At 48.6% G+C, this 27847-nt stretch overlaps 9 protein-coding genes across 9 annotated transcripts; 5 read left to right on the forward strand and 4 right to left on the reverse strand.

The window, feature by feature from the left end:
* Positions 1-3468: 3468 nt before the first annotated feature.
* On the reverse strand, positions 3469-4158 carry ACHE_40626A (CUE domain-containing protein; the record flags this gene model as incomplete). Its single annotated transcript, XM_043278845.1, has 2 exons — positions 3469-3765; positions 3853-4158. 2 exons carry the CDS (start codon positions 4156-4158, stop codon positions 3469-3471), a joined length of 603 nt encoding a protein of 200 aa, XP_043136584.1.
* Positions 4159-4845: 687 nt separating this feature from the next.
* SMC2 (condensin subunit SMC2) lies at positions 4846-8650 on the reverse strand (the record flags this gene model as incomplete). The annotated part of the gene is made up of 5 exons (XM_043278846.1): positions 4846-5110; positions 5166-5839; positions 5896-8428; positions 8527-8567; positions 8624-8650. 5 exons carry the CDS (start codon positions 8648-8650, stop codon positions 4846-4848), a joined length of 3540 nt encoding a protein of 1179 aa, XP_043136585.1.
* A 486-nt stretch (positions 8651-9136) lies between these two features.
* On the reverse strand, positions 9137-11484 carry ACHE_40628A (uncharacterized protein; the record flags this gene model as incomplete). Its single annotated transcript, XM_043278847.1, has 9 exons — positions 9137-9229; positions 9306-9660; positions 9724-9986; positions 10048-10112; positions 10171-10230; positions 10282-10685; positions 10796-10937; positions 11012-11119; positions 11472-11484. The coding sequence occupies 9 exons, from the start codon at positions 11482-11484 to the stop codon at positions 9137-9139; spliced, it is 1503 nt and encodes a 500-aa protein (XP_043136586.1).
* Positions 11485-12126: 642 nt separating this feature from the next.
* mrpl4 (mitochondrial 54S ribosomal protein uL29m) lies at positions 12127-12983 on the forward strand (the record flags this gene model as incomplete). The annotated part of the gene is made up of 3 exons (XM_043278848.1): positions 12127-12493; positions 12569-12735; positions 12867-12983. The coding sequence occupies 3 exons, from the start codon at positions 12127-12129 to the stop codon at positions 12981-12983; spliced, it is 651 nt and encodes a 216-aa protein (XP_043136587.1).
* A 596-nt stretch (positions 12984-13579) lies between these two features.
* On the forward strand, positions 13580-15426 carry GDI1 (secretory pathway gdp dissociation inhibitor; the record flags this gene model as incomplete). Its single annotated transcript, XM_043278849.1, has 8 exons — positions 13580-13625; positions 13684-13708; positions 13778-13837; positions 13906-13933; positions 14007-14352; positions 14416-14970; positions 15024-15281; positions 15338-15426. 8 exons carry the CDS (start codon positions 13580-13582, stop codon positions 15424-15426), a joined length of 1407 nt encoding a protein of 468 aa, XP_043136588.1.
* A 273-nt stretch (positions 15427-15699) lies between these two features.
* Positions 15700-16288, reverse strand: ACHE_40631A (PaaI family thioesterase; the record flags this gene model as incomplete). Its single annotated transcript, XM_043278850.1, has 2 exons — positions 15700-16110; positions 16184-16288. The coding sequence occupies 2 exons, from the start codon at positions 16286-16288 to the stop codon at positions 15700-15702; spliced, it is 516 nt and encodes a 171-aa protein (XP_043136589.1).
* Positions 16289-17098: 810 nt separating this feature from the next.
* ACHE_40632S (origin recognition complex subunit 4) lies at positions 17099-19254 on the forward strand (the record flags this gene model as incomplete). The annotated part of the gene is made up of 2 exons (XM_043278851.1): positions 17099-18580; positions 18628-19254. 2 exons carry the CDS (start codon positions 17099-17101, stop codon positions 19252-19254), a joined length of 2109 nt encoding a protein of 702 aa, XP_043136590.1.
* An 809-nt stretch (positions 19255-20063) lies between these two features.
* On the forward strand, positions 20064-20752 carry ACHE_40633S (alpha/beta hydrolase; the record flags this gene model as incomplete). The annotated part of the gene is made up of 2 exons (XM_043278855.1): positions 20064-20174; positions 20228-20752. 2 exons carry the CDS (start codon positions 20064-20066, stop codon positions 20750-20752), a joined length of 636 nt encoding a protein of 211 aa, XP_043136591.1.
* Positions 20753-24916: 4164 nt separating this feature from the next.
* On the forward strand, positions 24917-27370 carry flbA (developmental regulator FlbA; the record flags this gene model as incomplete). The annotated part of the gene is made up of 4 exons (XM_043278856.1): positions 24917-25750; positions 25803-26937; positions 26988-27175; positions 27230-27370. 4 exons carry the CDS (start codon positions 24917-24919, stop codon positions 27368-27370), a joined length of 2298 nt encoding a protein of 765 aa, XP_043136592.1.
* Positions 27371-27847: the final 477 nt, after the last annotated feature.

Genomic DNA, 27847 nt, shown 5'->3' on the forward strand with positions numbered 1-27847 from the left:
CTTCATGGAGGTGGTTCCTGGCCTGTAAACTCTCATGTTACCCTGGCCACTATTCACCAAATTGATCTTTGGTATTGATATTTCCATTCCCTCGGCCACTCATGTAGCTATACAAATCCTATTCCGTTGCTTTCTAGTAATGTCTTTTAAAACTAAGATCATGGTAACCCCAGGAGATTCAGCACCACAGAATCCTCGTTCCCTGTATGACACTTGGTTTTTGAAGAGGCCGTCAAGGATTTCCCAAATCAACCACTTTAATCAGACTTCTCCAGACTCGCCTTCTTCGATTCAATGAATTCTTGAACCATGCATGTCTCCGCAAGCTGACCGAACTCAGCCTCCTGGTTATATTCGTGGCCGTAGATCTCGGGAGGCGGACTAGATAAGACAAAAGAGGCGAATATCGATAGAAGTCCAAGATTAAAATTAATTCCAGCGGCTCAGGGAAGGTTCCATCAATTTTCGACGTATCTCTGGCAAATGCAACAAAGACGCTGCATAATGACACTCGCGATTGACGAAAGTGTTGAAATATGCACCTCGGTCAACGATGGGTCCCAAGTAGTTGGCATGGAACATCCACGGGTTTACACACAAAGAGGGTAAGGGAACGACCGTGCCTGGGAAGTCCAGGATCCCAGTAATGTTGAACTCTTCATCAACATTGCGGAAAGTGTTAGATTATTACCCTTGTAAACAGATAGAAAGAGGGTTTACCGATATATTCTGTATATCCAGGTCATTATGGTAAATGACAAAAGGCTTATGATCAAACTCTCATTGATGATCTTATCCGTGAATTTAGCAAGAACTTCAGCTTTTCCCACGCATTCGACTCTACACTCATCGAGCTCGTGGTCTTCAAAGTGTATTTGCGGTTCATTTGAGCTATGGTCTTGTACCAGTCTGCTGCAGATGAGAGAGCACGCAAAGATCTAATTCTGTTGGACTTCAAGGACACTAACTGCAATCTAATGTCCGTCAACTTCTCATGCACCTTCTTTGCCAAAGCACGATCCTTGGGATTTGGTTCCTCTTCGATATCATCTAGCTCTAAAGTCGGCAAACTATGGTCCGGAAGTCCCTCCATGAGGATATATGTCACATTGGTTTTTAAAATCTGATTTGGGTTGATAACCGAGCACTCCTGGCACTAGAATGCTGGTGTGCTTCTTCAGGTACTTCAACGTGGCTGCATGCGAGCAGAAACTTCTTCTGACTGGTAGCATGAATAGGGAAGTGGGATTCGGGCCGTCCAGACATTGTCGGAGAAGAGGAGCTTATAGACGACATTAAAACCTATAAACAGGTAGGAAGCCTGTTAGTATTGCTCTTTTGATACTTTTGTCCAGGGTAGCTGCATACTTACCTCGTATGATATGTTTGCCCAACTCGCCGGATATGCCACCCCGAAGATTGGTGGCCGCTGTACAAAGCTCGTCGAACCGGATAGTTTTGACAAAGTCGTCAAATTCAGGTGTGGGGACTTTGTACACCCATACTCGCATTCACATTCACCCATGATGATGAACGGTGAGAAAAACGAGCAGTTGTTGGAGAAGTGGAAAATGGGAGAGAAGGTCGAGAGCAAGCAAATGAGGCCAACTGCCGAGAATCACGGCCCTAGTAAGTAGTAAGCTACAGGTATAAAAGAGCAAATATATGGGGAAGTTGATAATGACTCAATTTCCTGTTTGGGTTCCCGACTCTCACCATTAACCTCTTACGAGACAGGTGCTACCGCAAAAGGAAAGAACCGGCATCACGAGTATCGGTTCTCGTCATACTCCATATATCCCGAATTTAAATCGTAGAAAACGTATCAATAAATCGAGTCGCTCAGTCATTGAAAGTGAGTGTTGTTTATCTGACTAGGCAAGAGTCGAGTAAATATAGTAGTCTATCACATGATCATATTGTATTCCTCTGTAATTTCCTCGTCCTTCCTCATCACGTCGACTATGGACAGTCCAGCGACTGGATTAGAACCTGGGCGTATCACGTTCATAAACAAACTTTATGAATGGAACGAAGGGGAACCAGTAGCAACCGAAGCCTGGGCATGTGTTTGGCTCAGCTAGCCTCCATAATAGGGCTCAATCGGGAGCGCAGTACATCCATTGCAACAATATCCACAACAGATTTTGCCAACTCGCAAAAAGCCCTGTATAGACAGACGTTGAATCGCGACAGAAGATGCATTATTACACGTGCTAGTCGATGTATCGAAGCGACCAATAATGCCCCTCTTCAATGACTGAGCACCTTACATCCCTAAGATCGTTGACATGGATGCTTCCGGGGATCCCTCCGATGAGGATATTCAAGCCTGGCAGCAAACGTTGCTTGCTCCATCCAAAACCGAGTTTCCGCAGAACCTGATAAGCATGGACAAGACAGTCCACGCCGCATAGGATGGCTGCATGTTCGCCCTAAAGCATATCCAGACTGCTCCTGACAAGAGATCCATGGGACTCGAGTTCTACTGGCTAAAAATTTGCCCTCGTGGGACGGGGCTCGTCTCGTTCTTAGAAATACCGGACCTGCCATCAAATAGCTCTAGTGGTCAAGGGAACTTGAAGCTCTGGGATTGTCTCACAGGGGAAAAAAAGAGAAAACAAAAATTTCTTCGGGTGATAAGATCACTCTTCGAACAAATAATTCAGAAAAGTTTCCTCTCCCCAGTGAAGAGCTACTCAGAATGCAGCAGTATTTAAATCGGGTGGCCGCTCTGGCAGGTGCTTCGGAGGTGCTTGATTTTCATCGACAAGAAGGCAACCCGTTCATGATTGATTGAAAAGTCATGTCTATTTTCTAGATATCTTCTGCAATGGATTGTTAGAAAAGCATTGATATGGCATATGGCAGTCGAAAAGACAAATCTCTTGATTGAATAGACCCTGCACCAGTTCCTAAAATGGTTGTCGTACCTATCAATAGGTTGTTCACTAAAACCCAGCAAACTCCTTATCGGCACATATAAGAGCGTGCAAAGGCATGAAGACTAAGTTTTTGACAGGTCTACAATGGTGTTCTACAAGCGGCTCACTTGCAGATGACAACTACATCGGGTCACATTTCTGATGTCCAAAATACGTAGCCGACTGGGTTACGCTGGTGAGAATGTAACCAAATTGAAAATCTTGCCGTCTTTCTATATATCTAGTAATCATCCATCTTATAGCAGTAGGTTATGTCATTGAACATCATGGCCCTGAATTCAAAGAAGCGAACCAAGACCAGGGAAATGAAAAACAAGGGTACAAAAAATCACCTAAAAATAAGGGAAAAGAGAAAGCGCTAAATCTGCTTGCATTGACTCCTGAAATGTCCAAATTACCGCTGAAGAAACAACACGGTAATGTCTAAAGATTCTATCCTGACAGAGAAAATAGACGAGGGGAGGGGGTTTCGAAAGTAGGTTTAGAGTAAATATAAAACATGAAAGTAGAATAGTTAGAATGCTTATGAGGCACCTTGCTGATCCTTCTGCATCATCTTCTTGCGCGCTGCCAGAATCATATCGTCCCTCCGCTTCTGCAACATGCGCTGACGCTCTTCCTTACTCTGCGACCATCCTCTCGACGATGGCTCGGGTGCTTCTGAGGAGCTCTCATTCGTAGCTCTTGAGTTAAGATTGTAGCGGGAAATCAGGTCCTGTCTGTCCGATTTCGGAGCGCTTCTGGATGACGATGCAGGCTGTGTCGTGGGAGGAGTAGCAGTGGTAGTAGTAGGAATCGGTGGTTGGAAAGATGGCGGGGGCTACATAAACGAAACGAGAACACTGTTAGCAGTCTGTTCATACCATACAGTAGTGTCTTCTGAAGAAAACAAGCAAAGCAAACTCACCATTTCCAAGCCTCGCCCACTCAAGATCCTCTCCGTAGTCGCCGCGACACTGCCTCCATTCCGCTGCAAATCCCACATTATTTCCCGAGTATTCAGCTGTGGAAACATCTGCGATATTTGTTCAACCTGGGCTGGGTCCACGGCATGTCCGCGCGCACGAGTACGGCTGCCTCCGGCACCGGGCTCATCGTCGCGTTTGAAGAACCATCGGATCACGAAAAAGGACACAACGGCCAAGGTCAGGAGAGAGGGTATATTGAGAGAAGGTTCCTCTTCAGACATCGTCTCGAGCGGTTCGTAAGACATTTACTGCTGCGCGTGCTTTTTCCGGTCGATCTCGATATAAGGCCAGCTCGGTATTTTGGAGATGGTGGGAGGAGGTAAGATAGCTGGTCAAACAGAGGCGTATTCCGTAACAACGTATATCTAAAGAAGAAGGAGATTGAATTCGTGGTAATCGCGATCCAACAGCTTCACAACAATAGTGGGTAGTTGGGCAGTGGGTGCAGATGCTTAATGACGACGGTTATGATGATCCGCGGAGAGGCACGGCGATAGTTAAGGCGGTGTACGACGGCCGATAAACAGTCGGCGGTTCGATCTAGAAGGCAATAGATTCTATCGACGTTGGAGTGAAGAAAGCGAGAGGAAGATAAGAAGTCGACGAGCTGAAGTGGTGAAGTGTGAAGTGGAACAGAGCGGTGCCCTTTCCTCTTCCGACCGCCGCTTTGTAACCCGAAGGCCGATACAAACGTTTCTGAATCGCCGACAGGATCTACGCAGTAGAGCAGCGACACCAGAATATATGCTGAGAATATATATCATTGAGGCGTATATCATAACATAAAACCCGTGGCTTCCAAACACCATTATACATCAACCCTGAAAACACCGTCCTTTCCGATCCAGTACATGCAAAAATGACTATAGACAAAACGGAACCAATAACCAAGATAAACAGAAGAGTAGGCAAATTCCCAGGCAGCAGACATTCTACTTCATATCAGCAGGAGTCAACGCTTGGACGATACTCGTTCCTTCACTGAACCTGGTCCGGAAGATCCGGTTCGCGTTCTGGAACATACCATCCTTAAGAGAGACGATGATGAACTGCGATCCCTTGAACCGGGTCTTGATCAGACGACCGATGTTCTGCGTGTGAGACAGGTCAAGCGCAGCATCGACTTCGTCCAGAATGTACATCGGAGCGGGTTTGAATTGCAGGAGAGCCATGATCAGCGAGAGGGCGATCAGAGATCTAGTCATCCGTTAAGCTGTGCACAGCAGTAAGAGGAGGGACGGAGGAGACATACCGTTGACCACCACTCAGTTCAGTTAGACTTTGCTTCCACACCTTACCCAGACTGACTTTAACTTCCAGACCATCGGTGATGTCTTTGCCTTCAGGAGGATCCAGCTTCGCAAAGCTGCCGGGCAGAAGCTCCGAGAAAATCTGACCAAAGTCGGCATTGACCTTAACCCAAGTCTTATGAAGAGCTTCCTTCTTATATTCGTTCAGGTTGATGATGGTCTCTTCGATCTTACGCTTGTCGCGGATCACGGTCTTCATCATGTTCTTCAACGCAGCTTCTTTCTTCTCAACGCTGTCAATCATGTTCATGACCTTCGGATTGATCTTCTTCTTCATTCCCTGGAATCTTTCGGTAACGTTGCGCAGCGTTGACTTGCATTCCGCAATGTTCTGGTTCTTGAAGTCGTAAACAGTATTGGGGCGTCCGAAATTGTCCTTTTCATCAGCAATCCACTCATGTTCCGATTCCATATGAGCAACGGCCTGAGCGGCAACATGCTGGTCTTTCTGCAACTTCTCAAGCTGGTGCCCAAGTTTCTGCATTTCAAGACCCTCTTCGGTGATCCGGGAGTTCTTGGTCTGGATCGCTGTCTCGAGTTCCCGCAGTTCTTCATCGAAGCCAGTCAGCTTGGCTCTCTCGTCATCGAGCTGAGCTTGAGCAACATCGTGGGCATCCTAGGTTTTTGCGCGTTAGATTCAGATCATTAGATGGCAATGAGATCTTGACGTACCTTTATACGGGCTTGTTCTCTCTTCATCGACTCGATCTCTTCAATCTGGACCTTGAGGGTATTCTCGACCTCTGCACTCTGTTCCTCAGCCGCTGAGAGGTCGCTTCCAACCTGCTCGGATTCCAACCGCGAGCTCTGGAGTTCCTTTTGCAAGGTCTTGACGGCGTTGGAGTTCTTAGAAAGATTTTTTTTAAGCGAATCGACCGAAGCCTGCAATTCTGCGAGCTTGCTGTCTTTATTGTCATTAAATTCGCTCATATCCTTCTCGATTCGTTTAATATCCTTGGTCGCTTCGCTGTGTCGAGCCTTGGCGTTGGTAATGTCCTTCTTCAACTGTTCGATGTTCGCTCGCATTTCCTCAACGGCCTGAATGATAGAAGACGACGAGTTGTTGCTAATTTGCTCTTCTGTGAGCTTGATCTCGTGGGTCTTGAGGTCTAATTCTTGCTTGAGCGCGCGCGTAGCGTCGAGCTTCTTCTTCTCCCTTCTCATATTCTCCTCCAAGCTCGCCAAGTGACGCTCCTTTGTCCGGATTTCTCGGGTGATTTCGTTCAATTTTTGCAGGGTGACGAGTACTCCACTCGAGTTCGGTGCGCTACCTCCAGACAAAGTACCCGATGGATCATAAACATCACCATCGAGAGTAACGCTCTTCATACGCACAGATGGATCGAAAGTCACTCGCTTTGCCGTATCCGCATCCTTGCAAACCAGCGTGTTGCCAAACACATAATTCATAGCGGCCGTAACCTCTTCATCGTACCCAATCAGCTCCAAGGCAAGATCAACCTTGCCGGGTGCAAGGTTCTGTGCTGCGCCAATCTTCTCCACGGATGCCCTGAAAGAAGAGATCTTATTCAACGGGATGATGGTCACTCGCTTGCGCAGTTTCCCTTTCTGAAGCAAATGAGTACCGGTTTCAGAGTTATCAACAACAACGTTGTACAGGCGACCTCCAGCGCAGATTTCCAGCGCTGTCGCAGCGGGGATCTTCTCTTTGTCCAGGGTAAAGAGCTGAGCAACTAGGCCCTTGACTTTGGATCGGTCAAAGCCGGGGTACGGGTCTGTGTAGTTGAAGTCGATGTTGGCCACCCTTCTCTTGAGCTCATCGGCTCGTCCGCGCAGTTCACGGATATCCTTCTGCAGGCTACCTTGTTCCTGGTATATCTGTTCTTCTTTACCAGGTTCATACCCAAGCTTCGTGAGCTCAGATTCCAGTTTCTTGGCCTGCGACTTCAGTCCCTCTAGGTCTTCCAAAAGACCAGAGTTTTGTTGCTTTGCCTTTTTGGCGCGCGGCTCCTCTTCTTTGACCCTCTTTTCCAGATGAGCAATTTTGAGTTTGGCTTGCTCTTGCTCTGTAGCGGCACCGCTAGCACGGTTTCGGGCGTCCTGCAATTGTCCTTGATACCCGCTTTCCTGACCTTCCTTGGATGCGACACCAGTCTGTAACGACTGGAGCAATTCTTCTTTCTGCTCTACCTCAGCGGTCTGAGCGTCGAGCTCCGCCTTCGCAGTGTCGTATTGCGCTTGCAGTTTATCATAGACGTCCTTCTTTTCTTTGAGAAGCTTCTCAAGGTCGTTTACAGTCTTTTTATTGTGCTTCTGCCTTTCCTTCTCTTCTGCAATGCTGGCATTCTTGAGGTCGAAAACAGTCGTCAGTCGGACTAGCTCATGCGAATGGGCCTTGACCTCATCTTCAAGACCCTGGAATTTACCTCCTTTCCGCAACTCTTTATCGCGAGCTGTCCGCACCCGCTTAACATCCTCCTCCAGGTGACCGATCTCGTTCTTCAGTTTAGATGCATTATCCTCAAGTGTTTGGACCTTTTGCCTTTTGTTTTCGCACTCCTCTCCAGCAACCCGTAACCGTTCGTTGCCTCGGATGTAGTCGTGGGAGACAACCAGCCTCGTTAACCGCTCCAGGTCGTTCTGGGTCTGTTGAAAATCGAGGAAAGCACGCTTCTCGGCACGGAGTTTCTCGAGTTTGGGTTCGATTTCTTCCTTTAGTAGTCCCTCGATTTCGCGCAATTTCAGGTCTTTTTTGCCCATTGTCTTGCCCGCCTTCTCTCGCCTATCCTCGAACATTCGCGTACCCGCTGCCTCTTCGATCATGGAAAGAATCTCAACAGCCTTCATGTTCAGAACCTTCGTGATTCGACCTTGCATAATAAGGAAGTTGGGGTTGTTGATGTTCAGCTGAACACTCTGGAAGAGATTCTGCACCGTCTGCTGCTGCGCGCGATGACCGTTAATCAAATATTTGCTCGTACCGCCCAGAACGATCTGTCGTGTCACTGAGATAGTCGCGTATTCCTCGAAACCGATCGGGGATTTCGCGGTATCGCGATTGTCAAAGACGATGGTCACACTGGCCTTCGTCACACCGGCTTGGCCACGTTTGTAGATAAGATCTTGGAGATTCTGCGCCCGGACCGTGGTCATGTTCGTAATACCGAGGACAAAGCAAATCGCATCGAGGATGTTGGATTTACCACTGCCGTTCAGGCCAGTGATCGAGTTGAAGGATTCGTCCCTATTGGGTAGTAGTCAGTACCACGTCTCCCATACAGTCGATAGAGCCGATCGCCGATATCGAGTTAAAAGAGCTGGAGAAATATAGAATTCGCATACCATCCTGAGACGACTGTACGCACGGCGTACGATTTGAAGCCCTGTCACCATAAGATTAGCGGACATGCGAAGGGCAAATCAACAACGGACAACTCACGTCAATGACAATTTCTGTAATCCGCATATTTGCGACACCAATCCAGTCCCATGCATTCAGTTACTACAGCACATGAGATGGGGATATGGTGATGGAAAAGGAGATGTGCGTTGGCCGCTGAGATGGTGGAACGAGATGTTTTGGCGGGCGCGGCTGTTTTGCCGGCGGTAATCAGGTGCTTATGGTTTACCGCTTCGGGAATGGCGCCAGATTAGATGAATAATCATGGAGGGGTCGCCCGATTCGGGAGTCACATGATTGTTATCGATCTACGAAGCAGGATTGAAGTCCTACGAGTCCAAACATAAACAGTAGGAGAAAGAGATCATCAAGTCATTTGGTTTCAAATAGAATAATATCCTAATCCCATACAGACCACCCAGTTTAAGAAATGCGCCTTGCTCTTAGGCTAAACTGCAATACCAGCAGCCAATGCCAGAACAGAATATCACAAAACACTGGTAGCCGACCCAACGCCATTGCTGATCGATTAGCTAGTTTCCCTTCACCATATCATGAACCGGGTGGGAATCCGGCTGTGCGCGCAATGCCACGGCCGGGGTCAAGTCTGTTGTCCAAATCCTCATATCGCAGAATGAACTCACGCTACATCGAGGAATCCTCGTTAGCACAATTCCCGATATAAATAAAAGATGAAGTCCAGGAAAGTTGTTCAACTTACCCTAATCTTCTTCCAGCTGGTAGGATCCCATATGAGGTAGACTCCACGCTCGCTCACGCCACGCTCAACATCAACCGGACCAGGATACGTCTCATCACGGGTCAGCCAACACCGTTCGATCTTGTGATATCTCCATTTGCGGCCCATCAATTCCTCCGCCGCGAGTTCTTGCATGATGTCACGAGGCATGCTGTAGAATATGTAAAAGAGAGATTCATCGCTGAAACTAGGGATACGAGATTGAAGCGGTTGGATATTGGCAACGTTGTAACAGGAGGGTAGAGAAAAATCCTGTTCCAAAGGCAATGAGGACATTGAGGCGACAAATGGCGAAGCAAAAGATGTATGGAGAGGTCTATGGATGGAATCGTTAGCCAGGAGACATCATTGCAAACGATACCAAAGTACAGGCACATACTCAGGTTGATTTAGATCTAAGCCCAAAGTCATCAGATCCTGGCCCACAGCAAGGCTCGCGACGTCTGGACTCTCGCTATGAATCATCCTCAGTAGGCCCGCGAGTCCAAATCTATCGAGCTCACTCATCTGTCCCAGAGGTGGCTGTTCAGCACTTTGAACGGAAGGATCCTGCACATCACCAGAAATAGCTTGCTGTTGTCGCTGTAACTGCTGTTGTTCCGTAAAGGTGCGCTGCCCCGGCGTCATAGCGTTGGCCATATCCTGTTTAGGAATCGTCAGCAGACGAACAAAGGAAGGTAGCAAGCAAAGAATAAACACTTACATCTTTCTCTTGAGCTATCACACCATTTGATTGCTGGTTTACCGGCGATCGCGACGTTCCAATACCTAAGACGCACGGTCAGCTTTCAAACTATTTCAATAAACCAACGTGGCCATAACATACTTCCAGTTCCCATGTTTGCAGGAGACATTATTCTACCGGTTTCTTGACCGTTCACTGATGCTGCCATCATGTTACGGGTTTGTACTGCAGACTGGCTTTGGAACCCCATACCAGAGCTGTAACCCCCAAGCCCAGCATTCTGCATCATTGAGCCTCTGCGATCTTGACCTAGGTCCGCTGTGACGTTGCGTCCAAGGGGTGGGAACTCGTCAATACTGCCGGTTTGGGGTTGTCCGCCCGCTAGTTGACCGCTAATGCCCTGTCCACCACCGCGGAAGTCATCCAAACGGTTGGCGAACTGCATGCCGGAAGGAAATAGGTCGTCATGAGAAGGTTGATTCTGTTGTTGGGGGATATGGGATGGTGTTTGAGATGTGCGTGACGGTGGTTGAGTAGTAGGAGGCTGTTGTCTTTGTACGGGGGTCTGCGCAGCGCGTTGGCTGGCGTTTGCCCACACCATTTGACTCGGATTCTGGGTCTGCGACGGCGGTGCACCTGACAGTGAAGGAAACTCCCTAGGAGTGAATGTCCCTTAGCTCTGAAAACCCAACGAGAACTGCGCCACCCGAGCCCAACAATCACAGCAAGGCAGCCCTAGGCCCACAAGCACACATATCACACTTACGACAAATCGAGCGGCGTGGCTGGCTGCGATCCACTGAGGCTCTGTGCAAATGTCCCCATAGCACCAAAGTTGCGCTGCTGGTTTCCTTGTAACCCAGGTGTACCGCTCACAGGCAAGTTGAAGTTCCAATTGGCTCCGGCTCCTATTCGTTTTCCGTAATTAGCATATGAAGTTCCGTATATCGCTCGAATGAATATCGATCTAAGGGCATCGCACCGATCTTTCCGTTTGGCAGGCGCGCCGAGGCGAGGGTCGCATTTCGAGCCTGTGCTTGCTGTTGTGCGGGGAATCCAGACATGCCTCTCATGGGCTGCGGACCTGGTCCTGAGGAACCACCAAAGACGTCAGCATCACAGTCAAAGAATGGCAAATATTGTAAGAGCAGTAATCGATCGGTATTATGATCAAGCCCCTCAACTTCGTCCCGAGCTGTAGGAGTCTCCTGGCGTGCTCCGAGATACTTCGGTCGCAGGTGGGAAAACCACGTCCATGGGAAGGTTGCAATTGGAGCAGAATGACGAGACAACGATCTGACCAAAAGCTTCAAAAAAACCCAGGTCAGGATGGCAAGAACCAAAAGCTCTTTTATCCGCGAGATCTCCATTGTGGGCACTTCCGAAGGGCACGAACAGCAATGTACCAATAGGACAGGGAATTTGGAATGGAAAAGACACACCTGGTCTGTTCATGGCGAAACTTCAGCTCAGTAAGCTGGTCCACAAAGAGAAGAGAATTTCTGCACGATCAAAGAATATCCTCACAGCCTAGCTGTACTGCAGGAAATCAAACAATGTTGGGTGCTTGTAAGAGCGTTCATTCAATGCGACGACTGCTCCTCCGCCGGCGAAGGCGGAGAGTGGCGTCAACCGCGCGCCTATGAGTGAAGATGGCAAGGCTTAACCGCGGATACGAGTTTCTACACATTTTGCTTTTGTCTAGTAAATTTTCGCTTTTGATTTGCTTTTGATTTGCTTTTGTAATTCTTATGATTTTCTGTGATATAGACAATGGCGGGTTCCGTCACTACATTATGCTTTGCAAAATGCGGAGTACTTGTACGGAGCAGTGATATCTATATGGATGAACCCTAGAGGTAAGATGTTTTTATCTTCCTAGATCTGGATACTTTCCTATGTAGATTTCTTCTAATCTCAGCAGTACTACTGTATGATTAGTGTATCATTTTCCTTAAAGAGGAGTCCCAATCCACGACAAGCGCGATAGGCGGCTATTCCACGTGATCCCGGTCACGGGTCCCACCGCAGCTTTTTGAATTCCCAGAAAAGAACCTCCAAGAGGCTAATCCATTTGACAACAGAGACACCGTCACGATGCCTCGTCGATTCGTCACACGGCTTGCTCGCCAGGTTGGGGGTCTTCCGCTGGCCGAATTGCCCCCTCCGTACCTTGCGCCGTCCCTCCATTTCTCACTCATCCGATCACCTGTCCAATCCTCCAACTTCTCGTCCACCGCGGTTGCCGCTGGCCATGGCCGGGATCTCAGCAAGTCCCGCGGTGTCTCTGCCATCCACCGAAGTGGTCCCAAATTCAAATTGGGCGTGTCGAAATACCCATTGCCGAAGCCTGTGTCTCCCGAGTCGTTGGAACGCCGTCACCCTACACCTGACCATGGACTGTGGGGTTTCTTCCCCAAGGGCAAAGAGGCATTGAGCTCGCCGGAATACGATACCGCCCATGGTTAGTGTTATATATACTTAAGATGGACTGTACAAAGTACGATATGCGAATTTGTGCTGATCGTTGGTGATCCAGGCCGGCCTTGGTCAATCCAGGAACTCCGCGAAAAGTCCTGGGATGATCTCCACAGACTCTGGTGGGTTTGTGTCAAGGAACGCAACCGCATAGCCACCTCCAACTTGGAGCGTCAGCGGTTGAAGGCCGGATACGGAGAATATGAATCGGAAGAACGGGAGCGAGTGGTGAGTCTTGTCCCTCGTTAAGCGGTTGCCCTTTTTGGATATTTTGGAAAATGAGTCTCTTAATGTCTTTCCATTCAATATTTGAATACTGCAACGTGCTAATTCAAGCGCTGTTATTTTTTTTTTTTTAGGTCCGTGTCACTCAGAAATCTATTAAGCACGTTCTGCGGGAGCGATGGTACGCCTGGGAGGACGCACAGAAGCTTTACAAGCAGGGTTATCGACCCCAGGAGGACAACCAGGAATAAGCAAAGAGTGACATGAAGGTTCCTCGGCCCTGTATAGCTCTCCACAAACAGCGCCATCTCTGTCTCGGAAAGTCTATCTCCTGATCCTGGATGTAATATTATCATGGACTGCTTGTTTTATGTACTGCTACGTTCTATACTATTTTATATTGGTTTTGCACCGATATCCTGTCCGATCGAGCAATAGAAAAAAGGATAGCACTACGCATAGACATCCCCCATGTCTAGTAAAGCGGCAGAACTAGCTGTCAATAATGATGCATATCAATATGAAACTGGCCGTCTAGAAACAGGAGGGAAAGAAAAGGGGCTTTGGAAATTCAGGAGTCGCTGTATCCTTATTTCCAGCTCTTTTGTTGTTATTATTATTACTGTTATTAGCGCTGGCGTCAAATAATCCGGTCGATGATCCGCGGAGGGGGCTCCAGCGACTACTTCTACTACGGGATTTAGTTAAGGCCATTTATCACCACGACACCTCACCGCAATCAAACCGCCTCCGCGTTCTTTCCTTTCTTTCTCTTTCCACCTTCTCTTCATCTCTATCTTATTTGATTTTATCCTGAATATCTTCCTCTTTCCATATTCTCATCACCATGGAGGACATCGCTCCCGAGTATGATGTTGTTGTGCTTGGCACTGGTATGTTGGTAACTACCCCGCGGTGATATGGTGGCTAACCGTTCGTTCCTCTGCGCAGGGCTGACGGAGTGTGTTCTGTCTGGGTATGCTGCTCTCCCTTACTTTATGGATTGCGGGGAGATCTAGTTTGCTTATCATTGTTTGGTATACAGTGTTCTCAGTGTCAAGGGAAACAAGGTGCTTCACATCGATCGCAATGACCACTACGGAGGGTAAGTGACGGGGTAGCGTCCACGCATCGCCAGTCCTACAAGTGCCCCCATCTAACGATATACCATAGTGAGGCTGCTTCCGTGAACATCGAGACCGTGAGTATTATGTGTAGCTCTTTGGTTCATCATGTTGTTTTGCATTGCTAACGGGTCTGTTTGTTTCCTATAGCTGTTCAAGAAGTACGGCAACGTCAACCCCGGCGAGGAGCCCTGGAAGAAGTATGGACGGGTCAACGACTGGAACATCGACTTGGTCCCCAAGCTGCTGATGGCCAACGGCGAGTTGACGAATATCCTGGTTTCCACCGATGTTACGAGATACCTTGAGTTCAAGCAGATTGCTGGCAGCTACGTCCAGCAGGGCAAGGGCGGCAAGGCCAACGTGGCCAAGGTCCCCTCGGATGCCAACGAGGCCCTGCGCTCGTCTTTGATGGGAATGTTTGAGAAAAGGAGAGCGAAGAAGTTCTTGGAATGGGTTGGTGAATTCAAGGAGGATGACCCGGCTACTCACCAGGGTGCGTCTCATGACCCTAGCTCTCTCGGTTTAACGATTCATCTTCTTTGCTAACTATATGCAGGTCTGGACATCGGCTCGTGCACGATGAAGGACGTTTATGACAAGTTCAGTCTCGAAGACAATACCCGTGAGTTTGTCGGTCACTCGATGGCTCTGTACCAGTCCGATGACTACATCAACGAGGTTGGTAAGGCCACCGAGACTATCAACCGCGTCCGTCTGTACGTGAACTCGATGGCCCGGTACGGCAAGTCGCCTTACATCTACCCTCTCTACGGTCTGGGTGAGCTCCCTCAGGGCTTCGCCCGTCTGTCCGCCATTTACGGCGGTACCTACATGCTCAACACCAACATCGATGAGGTGCTCTATGACGACAGCGGAAAGGTCTCGGGTATCAAGGCGACGATGAAGGACCGAGACAACGCTGCCGAGACCATGAACTTTACCACCAAGACAAAGAAGATCCTCGCAGACCCGTCCTACTTCCCCAGCAAGGCCTCCGTGACCGGCTACCTGCTCAAGGCCATCTGTATTCTCAAGCACCCTATCGCCAAGACCGATGACAGTGACTCGCTGCAGCTGATCATCCCCCAGTCTCAGGTTGGGCGGAAGCACGGTAAGTTTTGATCATCTTCACAATGATATGGGTGTATATCCTAACTGGAATAGATATCTACATTGCCATGGTTTCGTCGGCACACAACGTCTGCCCCAAAGGCTACTACGTCGCCATTGTCTCGACTATTGCCGAGTCCGACGCAAACCACCACCTTGAGCTTGAGCCTGGATTCGAGCGTCTGGGTGAAATTGAAGAGAAGTTCTTTGGCCCCCCGATCCCGCTCTATGAGCCCCTTGAGAGCGGTGAGAAGGACAACATCTATATCTCGAGAAGCTACGATGCTACGTCACACTTTGAGACCACTACTGGTGAGCCAAGATATGATTCTATGAAGACTAGAAAATCAGTCACTAACATTCCCCAGATGATGTGCGGGATCTTTACCGTCGTGCCGCTGGTGAGGAGTTGGTTGTCGAGGGACTTCGGGAGGACCAGAAGCTTGCTGAAGAGTAAATGTGATTATATGCGTTTCCGGTTAAGACTGGGTAATATATCGTCGTTTTGGGGGAGTAATGATTCCCTGGACTTGCGCTTTTGCTCTTATACTTATATGATCAGATAGCATGTTGGATTAACACGTTTCTTTTGTTTTGAGTCTTTGGTGTGTGGTTGATAGTATCGCTGCTGTCAGACAGGGTTCTCCCTTTCCTTTCCTGCAGTCAATGGGTATATATAAGCCCAGAATAGGCCGAATCGCTATATGTACAAGTAGAAGGCACCAATACCTTACAGCTTCTCATCCGCGGGATCCGTATTAGCCTTCTCATGCTCCCCCAACACACAGATATCTCCATTATCAACCCTCGAAAGCTCCGCTCTCAGATAAGCTAGCCGTTTACCCATGTGCACCAACGTACAAGTCAACCGAACCTCCGTCCCCTGCGGAACCGGCCGCAGATACGTTGTTTTCAAATGACGACTAACCCCTCCCAAGGCAAACACACCCGGGCGCGACATTCCCAGGAGAATCGTAGTAGAGAGAATATCAATGAGAGTGGCAGTGCAGCCACCGTGGAGATTTCCCATGTAGTTGCAGAGGTTCTGGGGGATGGTTAGGAGGTAGGAGACTTGCGGGGGAGGGCCTTGGGATGCGGATTCGAAGCGGAGGTTGCAGGATTTGGCGTCGATGTCCCAGTGCTGGTAAATTAGTTGTCAGTAATGCTCTAATGTCGAGGTTTTGGACTGATCAGGGGTGTTGGGAGGGAAAGACCTTGTTGTCTTCATCGCTGTCTTCTCCTAAGCCCATGCGCAGGGTGTATTCGTAGACGAGCTGCTCGAATTCATCGAGGGGTCTGGATGGATCGAGAACAGACATAGCTGTAGTTGATCGTAAGTATTTCCAAGGGAATATGAGGAATAGGTAAGTATATGGTTTCTTTGAAGAGTCCTGTTGCAGAATCGCATGCTATGGCTTGGATTTGATCGCATTCATCTGAATAGCCGAGGTTCGTAGTCAGTTTGAGGAGTTTCGACTCTAACCATTTAGAGATCTTTTTTCTTGAGGTATTCGATATGATCGTCTTGCCCCATCTGTTAGTGGTTTCCTTTGGAGTATACTCCATAAATGCCATTGCGTTGCTTGTTTAAGATGTTAACAAAAGAATAACAGTTATATCCTCGGTAGCAGACCCATACAAATATGTATGCTGTCGACACCAATTTTTTCCAACGAAGTAGAACATCAACACCACTGTTTATTCTGAATATTCTACCTTCATAGTCAAGTGATTCTACATCTTATATTCCGGACTAATTGCCCTGTGGTTATTCAATCCTCTCGAGTAACCATTAACCACGTCACCTGACCTCGCGTCGCGTTGTCCCAGCTCCGTCGGCCAAGTTTCTTTAGGCATTAGATCGGCCAAGGTCGACTGCTGCATTTTCCAGTGCTCGACGGACAAAATTGCTGTATGTATAATTCCTTCTTTCGCTCAATTGGAATTGCCGGCTAACTTGTTATCTTGCGCAAGCAGTCCGTCGCCGTGATCGCATATCGTTGCCAGTTCTTTGGCCATTGACTACAAAGACCAACATCCACGATCTTCGCTTTCTCGATTATATTTGTACCGCACCACGTTCCTTTTCCCCAGGATTGTGACTTCAAGCCTTGACTACGAAACCCACAATGACGAACCAGCGCGCCTCGAAGAGAAGAAGGGTCTCCGACGTGGATGAAGAGGGGGACACAGAGATGCTCGATTCTAATGATGCTTCGTCGTCGCCATCAGTGAAGAATGAAGGATCTGACGACGACGCATACACACCGACTACACCGACAAGATCCACGCGCCGGCGAACGTCGCGACCAAGCCAGAAGGTAGCCCAGGATAATGAAGGAGAAACGAATGCCGAAACACCTACCAAGTCTGGGCTACGGTCGAGTGGACGACAACGGAAACAGCCGCAGAGGTTCGAGCAAGAATTGAAGGCTCCATCTTCAGCGAGGAAGACGGCCGGGACGCCTAAAAGTACTGATCGCACCCCGAGAAGCACGCGGAAGACCAGACAGGCATCTGAAGTAGAGAAAGAGGAAGAAAACGAGGAAGAGCAATCGCCAGAACCGCAGCCGACAACGCTGGCGAGGACAAGGTCTAAGAGAGCCACTGTGAACTACAATGAAGATCAAGACGAGGAACGAGAGAACACGGCGCAATCCGGCTCACCAGACGAGGGCGACCAAGACGGGATTGACGATCTAGTTGCGATGCAATTACAGCAAGACCTCTATCCTGAACAGGGGGGTAAAGATGCAGTGCCACCAACGGAGCTGCTGCCTGACTACGTTGAGAATATCCAAGCTCTGGCCCAGGGAGATAACTTTCAAAAAGAGCTGCAGGTGCTGACACAGGTCGTACTCGAAAAACTTAATGGAAAGAGACAAATTCCTCTGAAAGGGTTAGAAACCGAGTATCAGAAGGTCTACCACCTTGTTGAGCAGACAGTTACTTCTGGCGAAGGTAACTCGATGTTGCTTCTTGGGTCTCGAGGATGCGGCAAGACGGCTATAGTCGAGACTGTGCTATCGACATTGGCAAAGGAGCATGCGAATGATTTCCATGTTGTCCGTCTTAATGGCTTCCTGCACACTGATGACCGACTGGCCCTCCGTGAGATGTGGCGCCAGCTCGGCCGTGAAATGAATACGGAAGAGGAAGCCGGCAAGATCAACAGTTACGCTGATACGATGGCTACATTACTGGCGTTGCTGTCCCACCCAGAGGAGTTATTCGGTCCGGGTCAAGCAGACGGCATGACTGCTGCCAAATCGATTGTGATTCTGCTGGACGAGTTCGACCTATTCGTATCGCATCCGCGGCAGACATTGCTCTACAATCTGTTTGATATTGCACAGGCACGGAAGGCTCCGGTTGCGGTGATTGGAAGTACCACCAAGGTCGACGTGACGGAAATGCTGGAGAAGCGTGTCAAGAGTCGATTCAGTCATCGATATGTTTTTGTCCCGTTGCCGAGGACCTTTGAGATGTTTTCGGAGATCTGCTTTGCTGGGCTGAATCTCGAGGATGGTGAACTGGCAGGATATTATGGATCTGGTGCGAAAGCTGAGCGTTGGAGGAAGCTCCTCGGGGGCTGGAGAACATATCTAGAGGTTTGTTGCCCAAGGAAATTAAAATTGAAAAAGTGCTGACACGTCAGGCCTTATGGAACGATGAAAACTTCCGCTCACATCTCATGAGGATATACAACCAAACCAAATCCGTCAAAGAATTCTTCACCAGCGCATTGCTCGCCATGACCGAACTCCACCACAGCACCTACACCAGCCCACCAGAAGATCTTACAATCCCAACTCCAAAGACCTTCGCCAACGAACCCCTCACCTGTCCAGATCCCGCACCCCTCCCCTTCCAACCCTCCACAACCGCCTCCAGTCCATCATCCCTTCCTCTCTCCCTCCTCCTCGCCGCAACCCGCCTAACAGCCCTATACGACCCGGGCAACGACGCCGCGGCCCAACCGCAGAGCCTCGCCCCACTCGCTCTATCCTTCCCGGCAGCGTATGCGGAATACGCCCGGCTCCTGACATCAGCCAAGGTCTCTGCGTCAGTGTCCGGAGCTACTGCTACGGCCGGACGGGTCTGGGGCCGGGACGTGGCCCGTGAGGCGTGGGAGAAGCTTGTGAGTTGGGGATTGGTGAATCCAGTTGGTGGGGGGAGTGGGACGGCTGATGGACGGATGTTTCGGGTGGAGGTCAGTTTTGAGGAGGTTGTTGAGATGGCTGGGTCTGGGGGGTCGTTGGGGAGGTGGTGGAGGGATGGTTAATGTGCTTTATTGGTGGTGGTAGGGTGGTGTATCCCTGTATGTATTGAGGTAGGTGCTATATGTGAAACGCTCGGTTTTCTTTGTTTCTTTGTACTACGTGTTATTGGACTGAGAAGTCGTCATGCGATATTTCGGTATACATGTCTAGACTTTCTTGTTTTTGAGTCTCAACCATGCCATTATCCTCTCTCTCGGCCTTAATATATCAAAGCCCTCGTACAGGGTTCTATATACTAAACTGGCGACCAATGACACGATGCTAGACATGCATAAACTACAAACTGAGTCAGTCACTCATCTCAGCATGAAATATTGTACTATTACTGTATGTCCAAGGGCGCTACTTTAATGAAGATTGCAGTAGCATATACCCCGCCAGCTATTTCCTATTTGAGCATGCCCTAAGCGTCTTTTCTTGACCTGCGCTTTCCCCACAATGTATTGAACAACCAACATAGACAAGCCAGTATCTTGGATACTGTCCTCTATCTCATAGTAATCAAATCCATACTCCAGAGTAGAGACTAGCACCCTCGGTAGCTCAGACCGATCTTGTAATCACCGCGTCGGAAGTCATGTTTTCACCGAGAGATCCGCCGTATATCAGTCCATTGACACCTATTCGGGCAATAATTCGACATATAACGAATAAAAGACATAATATTTACCGACAGGTTGGCCGAATAACTCGGTTACTGGACTTAAAAATGTTAATATCCGATAAGACTGAAGATGTATGACGTCTTCTTGACAATAGCCCTGGTTGTCATTCAGCATTTCCAGTTCATTTTGAATGAAATAGCAGCAAGATGACTGTGCCAGGCCGCGACGTTGAATTCACTGTCTGTGATGGTACCATCCTTCGAGGATGGCACTACCCGACACAGGAAAAGAGCCCATGCATCATACTGTCTCATGGGGTACAGTTCCCCAAACCTGAATCCAAAGAAACAAAAGCTAACCGACTAGATAGCTTGCTGGAATCCGCCATTGGTTCCTCCCAGCCTTCGCCTCACGCTTCCAAGAGTCCGGCTTTGCCGTCCTTCTTTACGACAACAGAAACTGGGGCGACAGCGACGGCACACCCAGACAAGAATCCAATTCAATCCTCCAGCAACTAGACCATCACGATGCCTTAAACTATGCAATAACCCTTCCCAGTGTTGACACGGGTAAGATGGTCTACTGGGGCATCAACTTCTCCGGCGACAACGTCATATACGCTGCAGCTATCGACAAACGTATCAAAGCAGCCATCGTGCAGGCACCCTCTGTCTCTGGCGAAACTCGCTCTCTGGCATTCAAGGACCAGATTCCTGGGTTGTTTGACGACCGCGTGCGCATCGCAGCAGGCGGCCAGCAAGGCCGGGTTCCCTGCATCACAGATACCGCTGAATTAGCGCAGAGGGGCACAGCACCCGTGCTCTTCCCGATCTGCACGCGTACGAATCCTACAGCCAGATCCCCGGCTGCGGCGGGAAGTGGAAAAACCATGTGACGGAGCAGACGCAGCTGCATATGCTGAGGTTCGAGCCTCAGGTGTATATGCATCGATTGCGCTTACGCCATTCCTCATGGTGATTGCGGGGGATGATGTCACGGTAAAGGTGTCTTAGCAGGCAGAGGCATTTGAGAAGGCAAGGGAGCCAAAACAGATGCTGTTCTTGGAGGGGGCGCGGCATTTTGATATCCATCAGGGGGAATGGTTTGAGCGGAATATTAGGGTTCAGGTTGAGTTTGAAGAAGCATGTACAGTAGTAGAGTTATGGGCCGTGATTCAGTATGATGTCAAATCAGGGCGTCTCCTAACAGTAGACTGATCCGCTGATCGATCGCTTACGCTGAGATTTGGAATAGCAGATTAGCTCTGCCACTATTTGCTGAGCAAATGCCTCTGCAGTAGCTAGCTGAGTCTAGCAAACAAGCCTCGATTATCAGCATTAGTTCATCGTATGCAAGTCAGCCCAAATTTCAGCTGGACTTCTATGAGAGGTTGTAGCCAATGATGGAGTGAATAGAATACTGTCATGTACTCCGTATGTACTTGTAAGTAAGGTAATATGTGCTCCTGCAGGTCAGTTTCAGGATTTTATTTGGTTCTTTGTCTGGCTGCATCCCTTGCATCAGGAGTGCATGTCATTTACAAGAAGAAGAATACGTTTGCATTTGAATACAGACGGTAAAATACAACAATATCAACTGATAGAGATTAAAGAAGATAAGTACGGTAAGAATGTACAAGTAAGAGAGACGATCCTCCACGTGCTCAATCCTTCCCCAGGAATAAAAACACATGGCTCGGAGATATATTAGCTTTTATTGACCATGGGCACAAATGGATTATCCAAGGATCCTGGTAATAATGCAGGATTGGGTTTGTTAGTGGACAGAGTCGGAGTACTCCGTCAACATCGTACTCTTTACGGAGAAGAGTGGCCACGGCTATGTTCGGAGTTTCGGCCTCAGCGAAGTGAAATTCTCCAGATTATCGCCATGTGGTGATTGAGTTTACTCCGGAGTATGTTGTGCAGATGCTTCCCCATTTCTCTTCTAAAATTATTCTTCAGTAATTAATTTTCCTGACCAGCCACCTCATATTATAATTCACAGCCTTAGTTATAGTTACTTAATACCTCTGATTAAGATAGTCTGATCCGAAACCGGCCGAGTTCGCCACTAGCCAGGGGTACGGCATACAGGATCGTTCATTGGTTGGGTTCTCCCTTGTTCCATGGGTTCCAGAAGGCTTCTGGAATGTTTCTAGCGCGGTTTCGGCCGTTGAACAGGGAACACTTGTTTGTCTGTGTACACACGGCACTGCTAGTTTCGGAGGGACTTGCTGAGATAGCGGTACTTTGTCTGCCGTACCTGGTGCTTTTAGACTACATACGTGTACACAGAGTATGGATACACTGACTCAAACGGTACAATACATACCCATATTGCAGCACATACCAACTATCGTACAGGTCCTTTATGGGGGGAGTATGGAGACTGCAATTACGTTGACATCATCCTGTGCAAACCCAGAAGAAAACATATTCTAGAAAAAACTGCGACTGCCGAGTCAATGGCAGAGTCGATCAATCTGCCGTATTGCGTGTTGCTGCCAGGTACGCAAGGTACGTACCAAAATATGGACGCCACTATCTGTTTCCATGTGGAGCGTATCGAAGATCGGACTACGATCATAACGGCGGGATTATTATTATTATTATTTTAGACCGGAGTACTTGGCCATCTCCATATAGCTATTTACTCTGTACGGTTATGGAGTAGGGAGAGGAAAGGCAAGTGGAGTCGGGAGAATGGAAAGTGTTCTGGAAGATTCAAAATTTTTCAATTATTGAAGCAGAGTGCGATATCTGGTTCTGCGTGGATAAGTATGGAGTATGGGTTATATTGATGGTCTGTTTCAGCATTCTCAAAGGTACTCGTCCGGAGTACCCTACTACCGACGAGATCGGTAGATGTGCCGGTATCCTGCATATTAGTGTACGCGTGCTGTACTTTGCATCTATGATCATGCCACTCTATAGCAGTCCTACTATACTATCACCGTTCGGACTTTTTTTTTTTTTAAATTGATATGCCTCCATACAGTAAGCGCAGTCCGTAGATAAGCACACCACGTGGCAACTGGCGGTCTAGGAGTTTCCCCTCTCGCCCCACTCCTGACCGTCTTTTAGTTTTATATCGTATTTTACAATACACCCTCGTACGGTGGATGGGGTATCTGTACGCTGCCCAAATAGGCAGTAGACCTATATCATTGTATGAGTGTAAACAAGTATTGAGCGCTAACGATATCGAAGGATGGAATTGTTTGTTCATGTCATTTGGACAGGTCAGATATGCCCAGTCTTGTGTGACAGAATCCTGTCTGTGTAACTACTGTATATGTATGAAGGTATGGTTATGGATACATTATGGTATGGGTAAAGGGACAATCCCTGTCAGTCTCGCGTGGCAGCAGGGATTATGGCAATTTGGTATGGAGTCGGAGATCATTTATCGGCATTATATTTTGTATTATCCAACGATATCCATTCTCTACATATCATTTTCTGTACAGAGTACTACTGTAGATACCGAGTGCTTGTGTCCAAGTACAGAGTGCATATGAGGATCGACTGACCGCCACATGGCCTCACCGCTCCTGCAAGACTACCCCACACCAGTGCTAATCACCGCCATCGCTTAAAGCATGCAAGAAAGCGAAAACCTTACCAATTATGATAACATGGAGTCGGAGTACCAGAGTAACCTAACAGCATAATATGGTTTTTGAGCCTCATCGGACTCGCCTGCCCGTTGACTTTAGAATAATATGGATACCTATGGAGTACACAGCTTGTATTTTGGAACCGCGATACCAGGTGATGTATCTCGCGGGCCACGCGGTTGCTGCAGAAAACCTGTCAGATACAGAGAATATGGTGCTCCACGTGTGGTGCACGTGGTTTCTTGGCTAATGTCTGACTGTCTTTCTTATTTTATTTTGATTTTTTTTATTTTCCTAGGAAGGCACGTACTGAAAAAGCTGTATGGTCGTTTTTACATGCAGATCAACTGTCTTCTGTAGGCAGAAGATTGATTCACCACGTGGGATATTCGGTTGGAAAGCCAATTCTTTGAGGGAAAAAAAAAAAGAAAGAGAAAGAGAAGCAAATACCCTGTACCGGAGGAAATACGCACTATGTACGCGCTAGTACTGTAACATCCCTTTATGGTAAGAGTCTCTGGACCGACCTCGGGTATCTCGGCCGTTCATTGGCTGAATAAAAGGATCACCCCAGCCCGTGGCTCAACCATTTGATCCCAGGGTGCTCAAATAGGCAGGTAGTTTTCATGGTCCGTTGTCCTTCTTTTTTACTCTGGAGTCGGGATGGCCGTGTCTCCAGCTAGAACCATGGTTCACTCGTTCTTTCACTATTCCAGCAGTTTTCCAGGGGGTTCTAGGGAGTTTCTTTTTATCTTTACCGGGAGAGTACTGAGCACCGGAGTACGGGCCCTTGTTCGAAGGACTATCCAGGAAAGTGATATGTGATGTGACAGGGTCATTACGATACGGTAATACTGCCGATCTCGAAACTCTCCCGGCGCCGATGCCGCCGATCATCCGACGTAGTACACAATACTGTGCACAAGGATGGACAAGTTCAATCCCATAGAAGAATGGGAGTGTTGTATAACAGATACACATACTGTGTATATTAGTTTTTGAGGTTTTCATCTACACATAGTATTAAAATATTAGTGTACTCTGTACAGGTAGATCACCACGTTGTTGGCGCATGAAACCATCCGCGTGCCCAGTGGGCCCGATGATGACAGCCGGTTCTGCACTGTTTGATTAATCTTACCGTATTCAATACCGCAACCTGACTCGTGCTATACTAAATGATGGCTAGTGTCCACTCTGTAATACCGTACGATACGCTTCCCCATTTTATTATCTTCTCTCGTTCTCACTCAATCATTCACTCACACCTTTTTTGTGTCTATCTGTCTCTCTGTCTCCCTTCTCCCGCTGTCTTTTTTGTAATTTTTTTTCTCCCCTTCCCTTTTTTCTTCCCCTCATCACCCACCATCTCGCTTCTTTCTTCTTTTCTTCTTTTCTTCTTTTTTCCTTTTTCTTTTTTACCTGGCTGATTCTTCAATGCCAACCATATCTTCAACATCCTCCCCCGACATCACTTCTCCTCCTTCCTCTCACACTCATCAACCTTCGTCGTCATCTTCCTCTTCTTCTACCTCATCTGCCTCTACCTTTACTTCTGCTGCGGCTATTCAGGCCCCGGAAACAACAACGACAACTACTACTACCACGACAACTACAGAGCCTACTACAGAGGCTACAGAGCCTGCTTCTACAGACAGCCGCCCTTCCACTCAGTCCTCGGCTGCGTCTTCGCTGTCTACTCCTACAGCCTCTGTCTCAGTCCCACCGCAGTCGGCTTCCCCCACTTCCTCCACTGCCGATACCGCCAGCATCACTACTGCTGTCACAAACAACACACCCAACACCACCGCCGACTCCGGTAGCACAAACAACGACTACTTCAACTACCCTCACAACAGAGAGAGCACCAGCACTCCCCTCGGTTTCTCTGGTTCCGTCGTTGGTTCTGTTTCCCGTCGCAATCGTCGTTCGCTGGCTGCTTTTGCTCGTGAAAAGACTTCCTCCGCGCTCGCCAGTCTTTCCGCTATTGGTACCACCAATAACAACTCTACTCTCCGTTCGTCCACTTCGTCGGGAAGTCTGTCCAAGCATTCCCACAAACCGTCTCAGCTCAGTAGTGCTAGTGAGAGCATCTCTCCTTTCTCCGACGGGAGTTCGACTAGCCCCGAGCAATTAAGCCCCGCACCAGCCGATTTCCCCGCCAGTTCCTCCGCGCCCACTGCCCAGCTTGACGGTGGTCCCTCCCAGAAAATGCATCAAACTTCGTCAAGATTGCTTCGGATGACCGAAGATGATCGGCCTTTTACCAAGGTATGCATACTTTCTATTCCAATCTTCAAGTGAAGGGTACTAATAGGAGCAGGACTTTATGGACCTTTTCTCGACCCTTATGGTCAGCTTAAAATTGGATACTCACCGCGTGCGATTCACCCGTTATGACCACTCTTTCACCGCCGAAGAAGCCATCAACAACTTGGGCTCGCTCAAGTTTTCCCAGTCGAACCGTATGCCGGATCCCAAAGATCCTTCCCGTATTGTGACCACTACTACGACTACCACCTTCTCTATGGCTAAGGAAATGGCCCGATCGGTATGCCAGCGTTTTGTCGATGCTCGTTTCATTGAGGCCACCGATGGCAAGGCCCTGCCTATCTTCCCTCTGAAGGGTGCTCTATTCCATCTCACCCCCAAGGGTATCAACATCCTCCAGCGTTTCTGCCAGCGCAACGGTATCACCGCACAGCATGTCATTGCAGTCCTGGAGTCTCCGCGGAATACCATGCAGCTAGTCAACTTGGAGCGTGACACGGAATCCGACAAGCTGTCCTACGATCGGGCTACGATTGAAGTCATCTTCCGTCGCTTCGCCGGCCAAGACGGCCCCAACGTCAAGAGCAGCACTTCCAGCTCCGATTCCGACTCTCTCAGCGACTACTCTAACGGGATAGTTGGCGTTAAGATGGCCAAGGAGCGCAAGGTCAATGAAAAGACACACCAGAACACTTTCACAGGCAAGGCTGCCGTCGACTGGCTCATGGACTGCTCAACCACCATTGAGCGCCGTGAAACTGTTCTGATTGCGGAACTGTTTGTGAAGTACGGTCTTATCACCATGATTCAGGATGACGAGGAGTTCCCCCAGGCTGAAGACTCGCTGGCCGTGTTCCAGCCTTCCAAGTACGCCATCTACGGTCTCACAGAGCGCGGTCAGCGTGTTTGTGGATGGCTCGCTCGCGATCGGGCCCGTGACACTCCTCCGATCTATGACGTTCGCAACTTGGCCACCAAGGATTCGAACAACGCCCGTCTCCAGCACATCCTCGGTGATGCCGCTCTGCGTTTGCTATTCCGTGAATTCCTGCGTTACTCCTTGTGCGAAGAGAACCTTTCATTTTATCTAGATGTGTCGGAATTCACTGCCAGCTACCGCAAGGCTGAGAATGCGGGCACCTTCAAGAGACCGGATGCTGTCCGTGAGACTCTGGCCGCTGCATATGGTGAGTTTCCTTTGTTTTATTTCCGTTGACAACCAGACTAACCGAAATAGGCTTGTACAACGCTTTCTTGGCCCCGGGTTCCCCTTGCGAGTTGAACATCGACCACGCTCTGCGCAACAGCCTTGCTAGTCGTATGACCAAGGCGGTTGGTGATGATGAATCGATGCTCAAGAGTCTTCAGGAGGTTGAGCAGCTCTTTGAAATGGCTCAGACTTCCGTGTTCAAGTTGATGTCTAGTGTAAGTGTTTTTTCTGTACATCGATTGCCATGATCGGTCACTAATTTCCTACAGGATTCCGTTCCCAAGTTCTTGCGTGACCCCAAGTACACCAGTGTGCTCCAGGAGCACGATGTGGATTTGGGTATTACCCGATCCTACTCGCCCACCCAGTCCTCGATTCCGGAACGTTCCGCCAGCCGTTCTGCGCGGTAATGAGTTGATGACTTGGTTGTGGCACTGGACCGAGACCATTCTTATGGTCGTTCAAACTTGCGGATACTTTGGCCGGTGCGCCCTTATTGGACAAAGTTGACCTATGGCATCGCCCGTGTCAACAGGCCTCACCGCTGCACGAAATCACCAACACTGACGTCTCGACACGACATGAGCATGGATGGTGTTTGAGGATACGATTTCATTTCCTCCCCAAAACTTGATCATGTGATCTGCATGATATTTCTCCCTTCTTTTTAATCAGTCATCATGACACGAAAGCGGTTACGATCTATGGATCATGTGATAGAGATGGAACTGGGACATAATTTTCCTTTTGTTAAAATTTCTTTTCATGTCTTCGCTATCCTTTTGACGGGAACGGACGAGGCTGAATCCTGTGTTGAATGTCCTGAAGCATTAGAAGGGCGTTTTTTGTTTATTGTTTTGCATGATTTCCTTTGTTCTCTTTGCATG

The sequence above is a fragment of the Aspergillus chevalieri genome, chromosome 4, assembly GCF_016861735.1.
Source record: "Aspergillus chevalieri M1 DNA, chromosome 4, nearly complete sequence".
Lineage (NCBI taxonomy): Eukaryota > Fungi > Ascomycota > Eurotiomycetes > Eurotiales > Aspergillaceae > Aspergillus > Aspergillus chevalieri.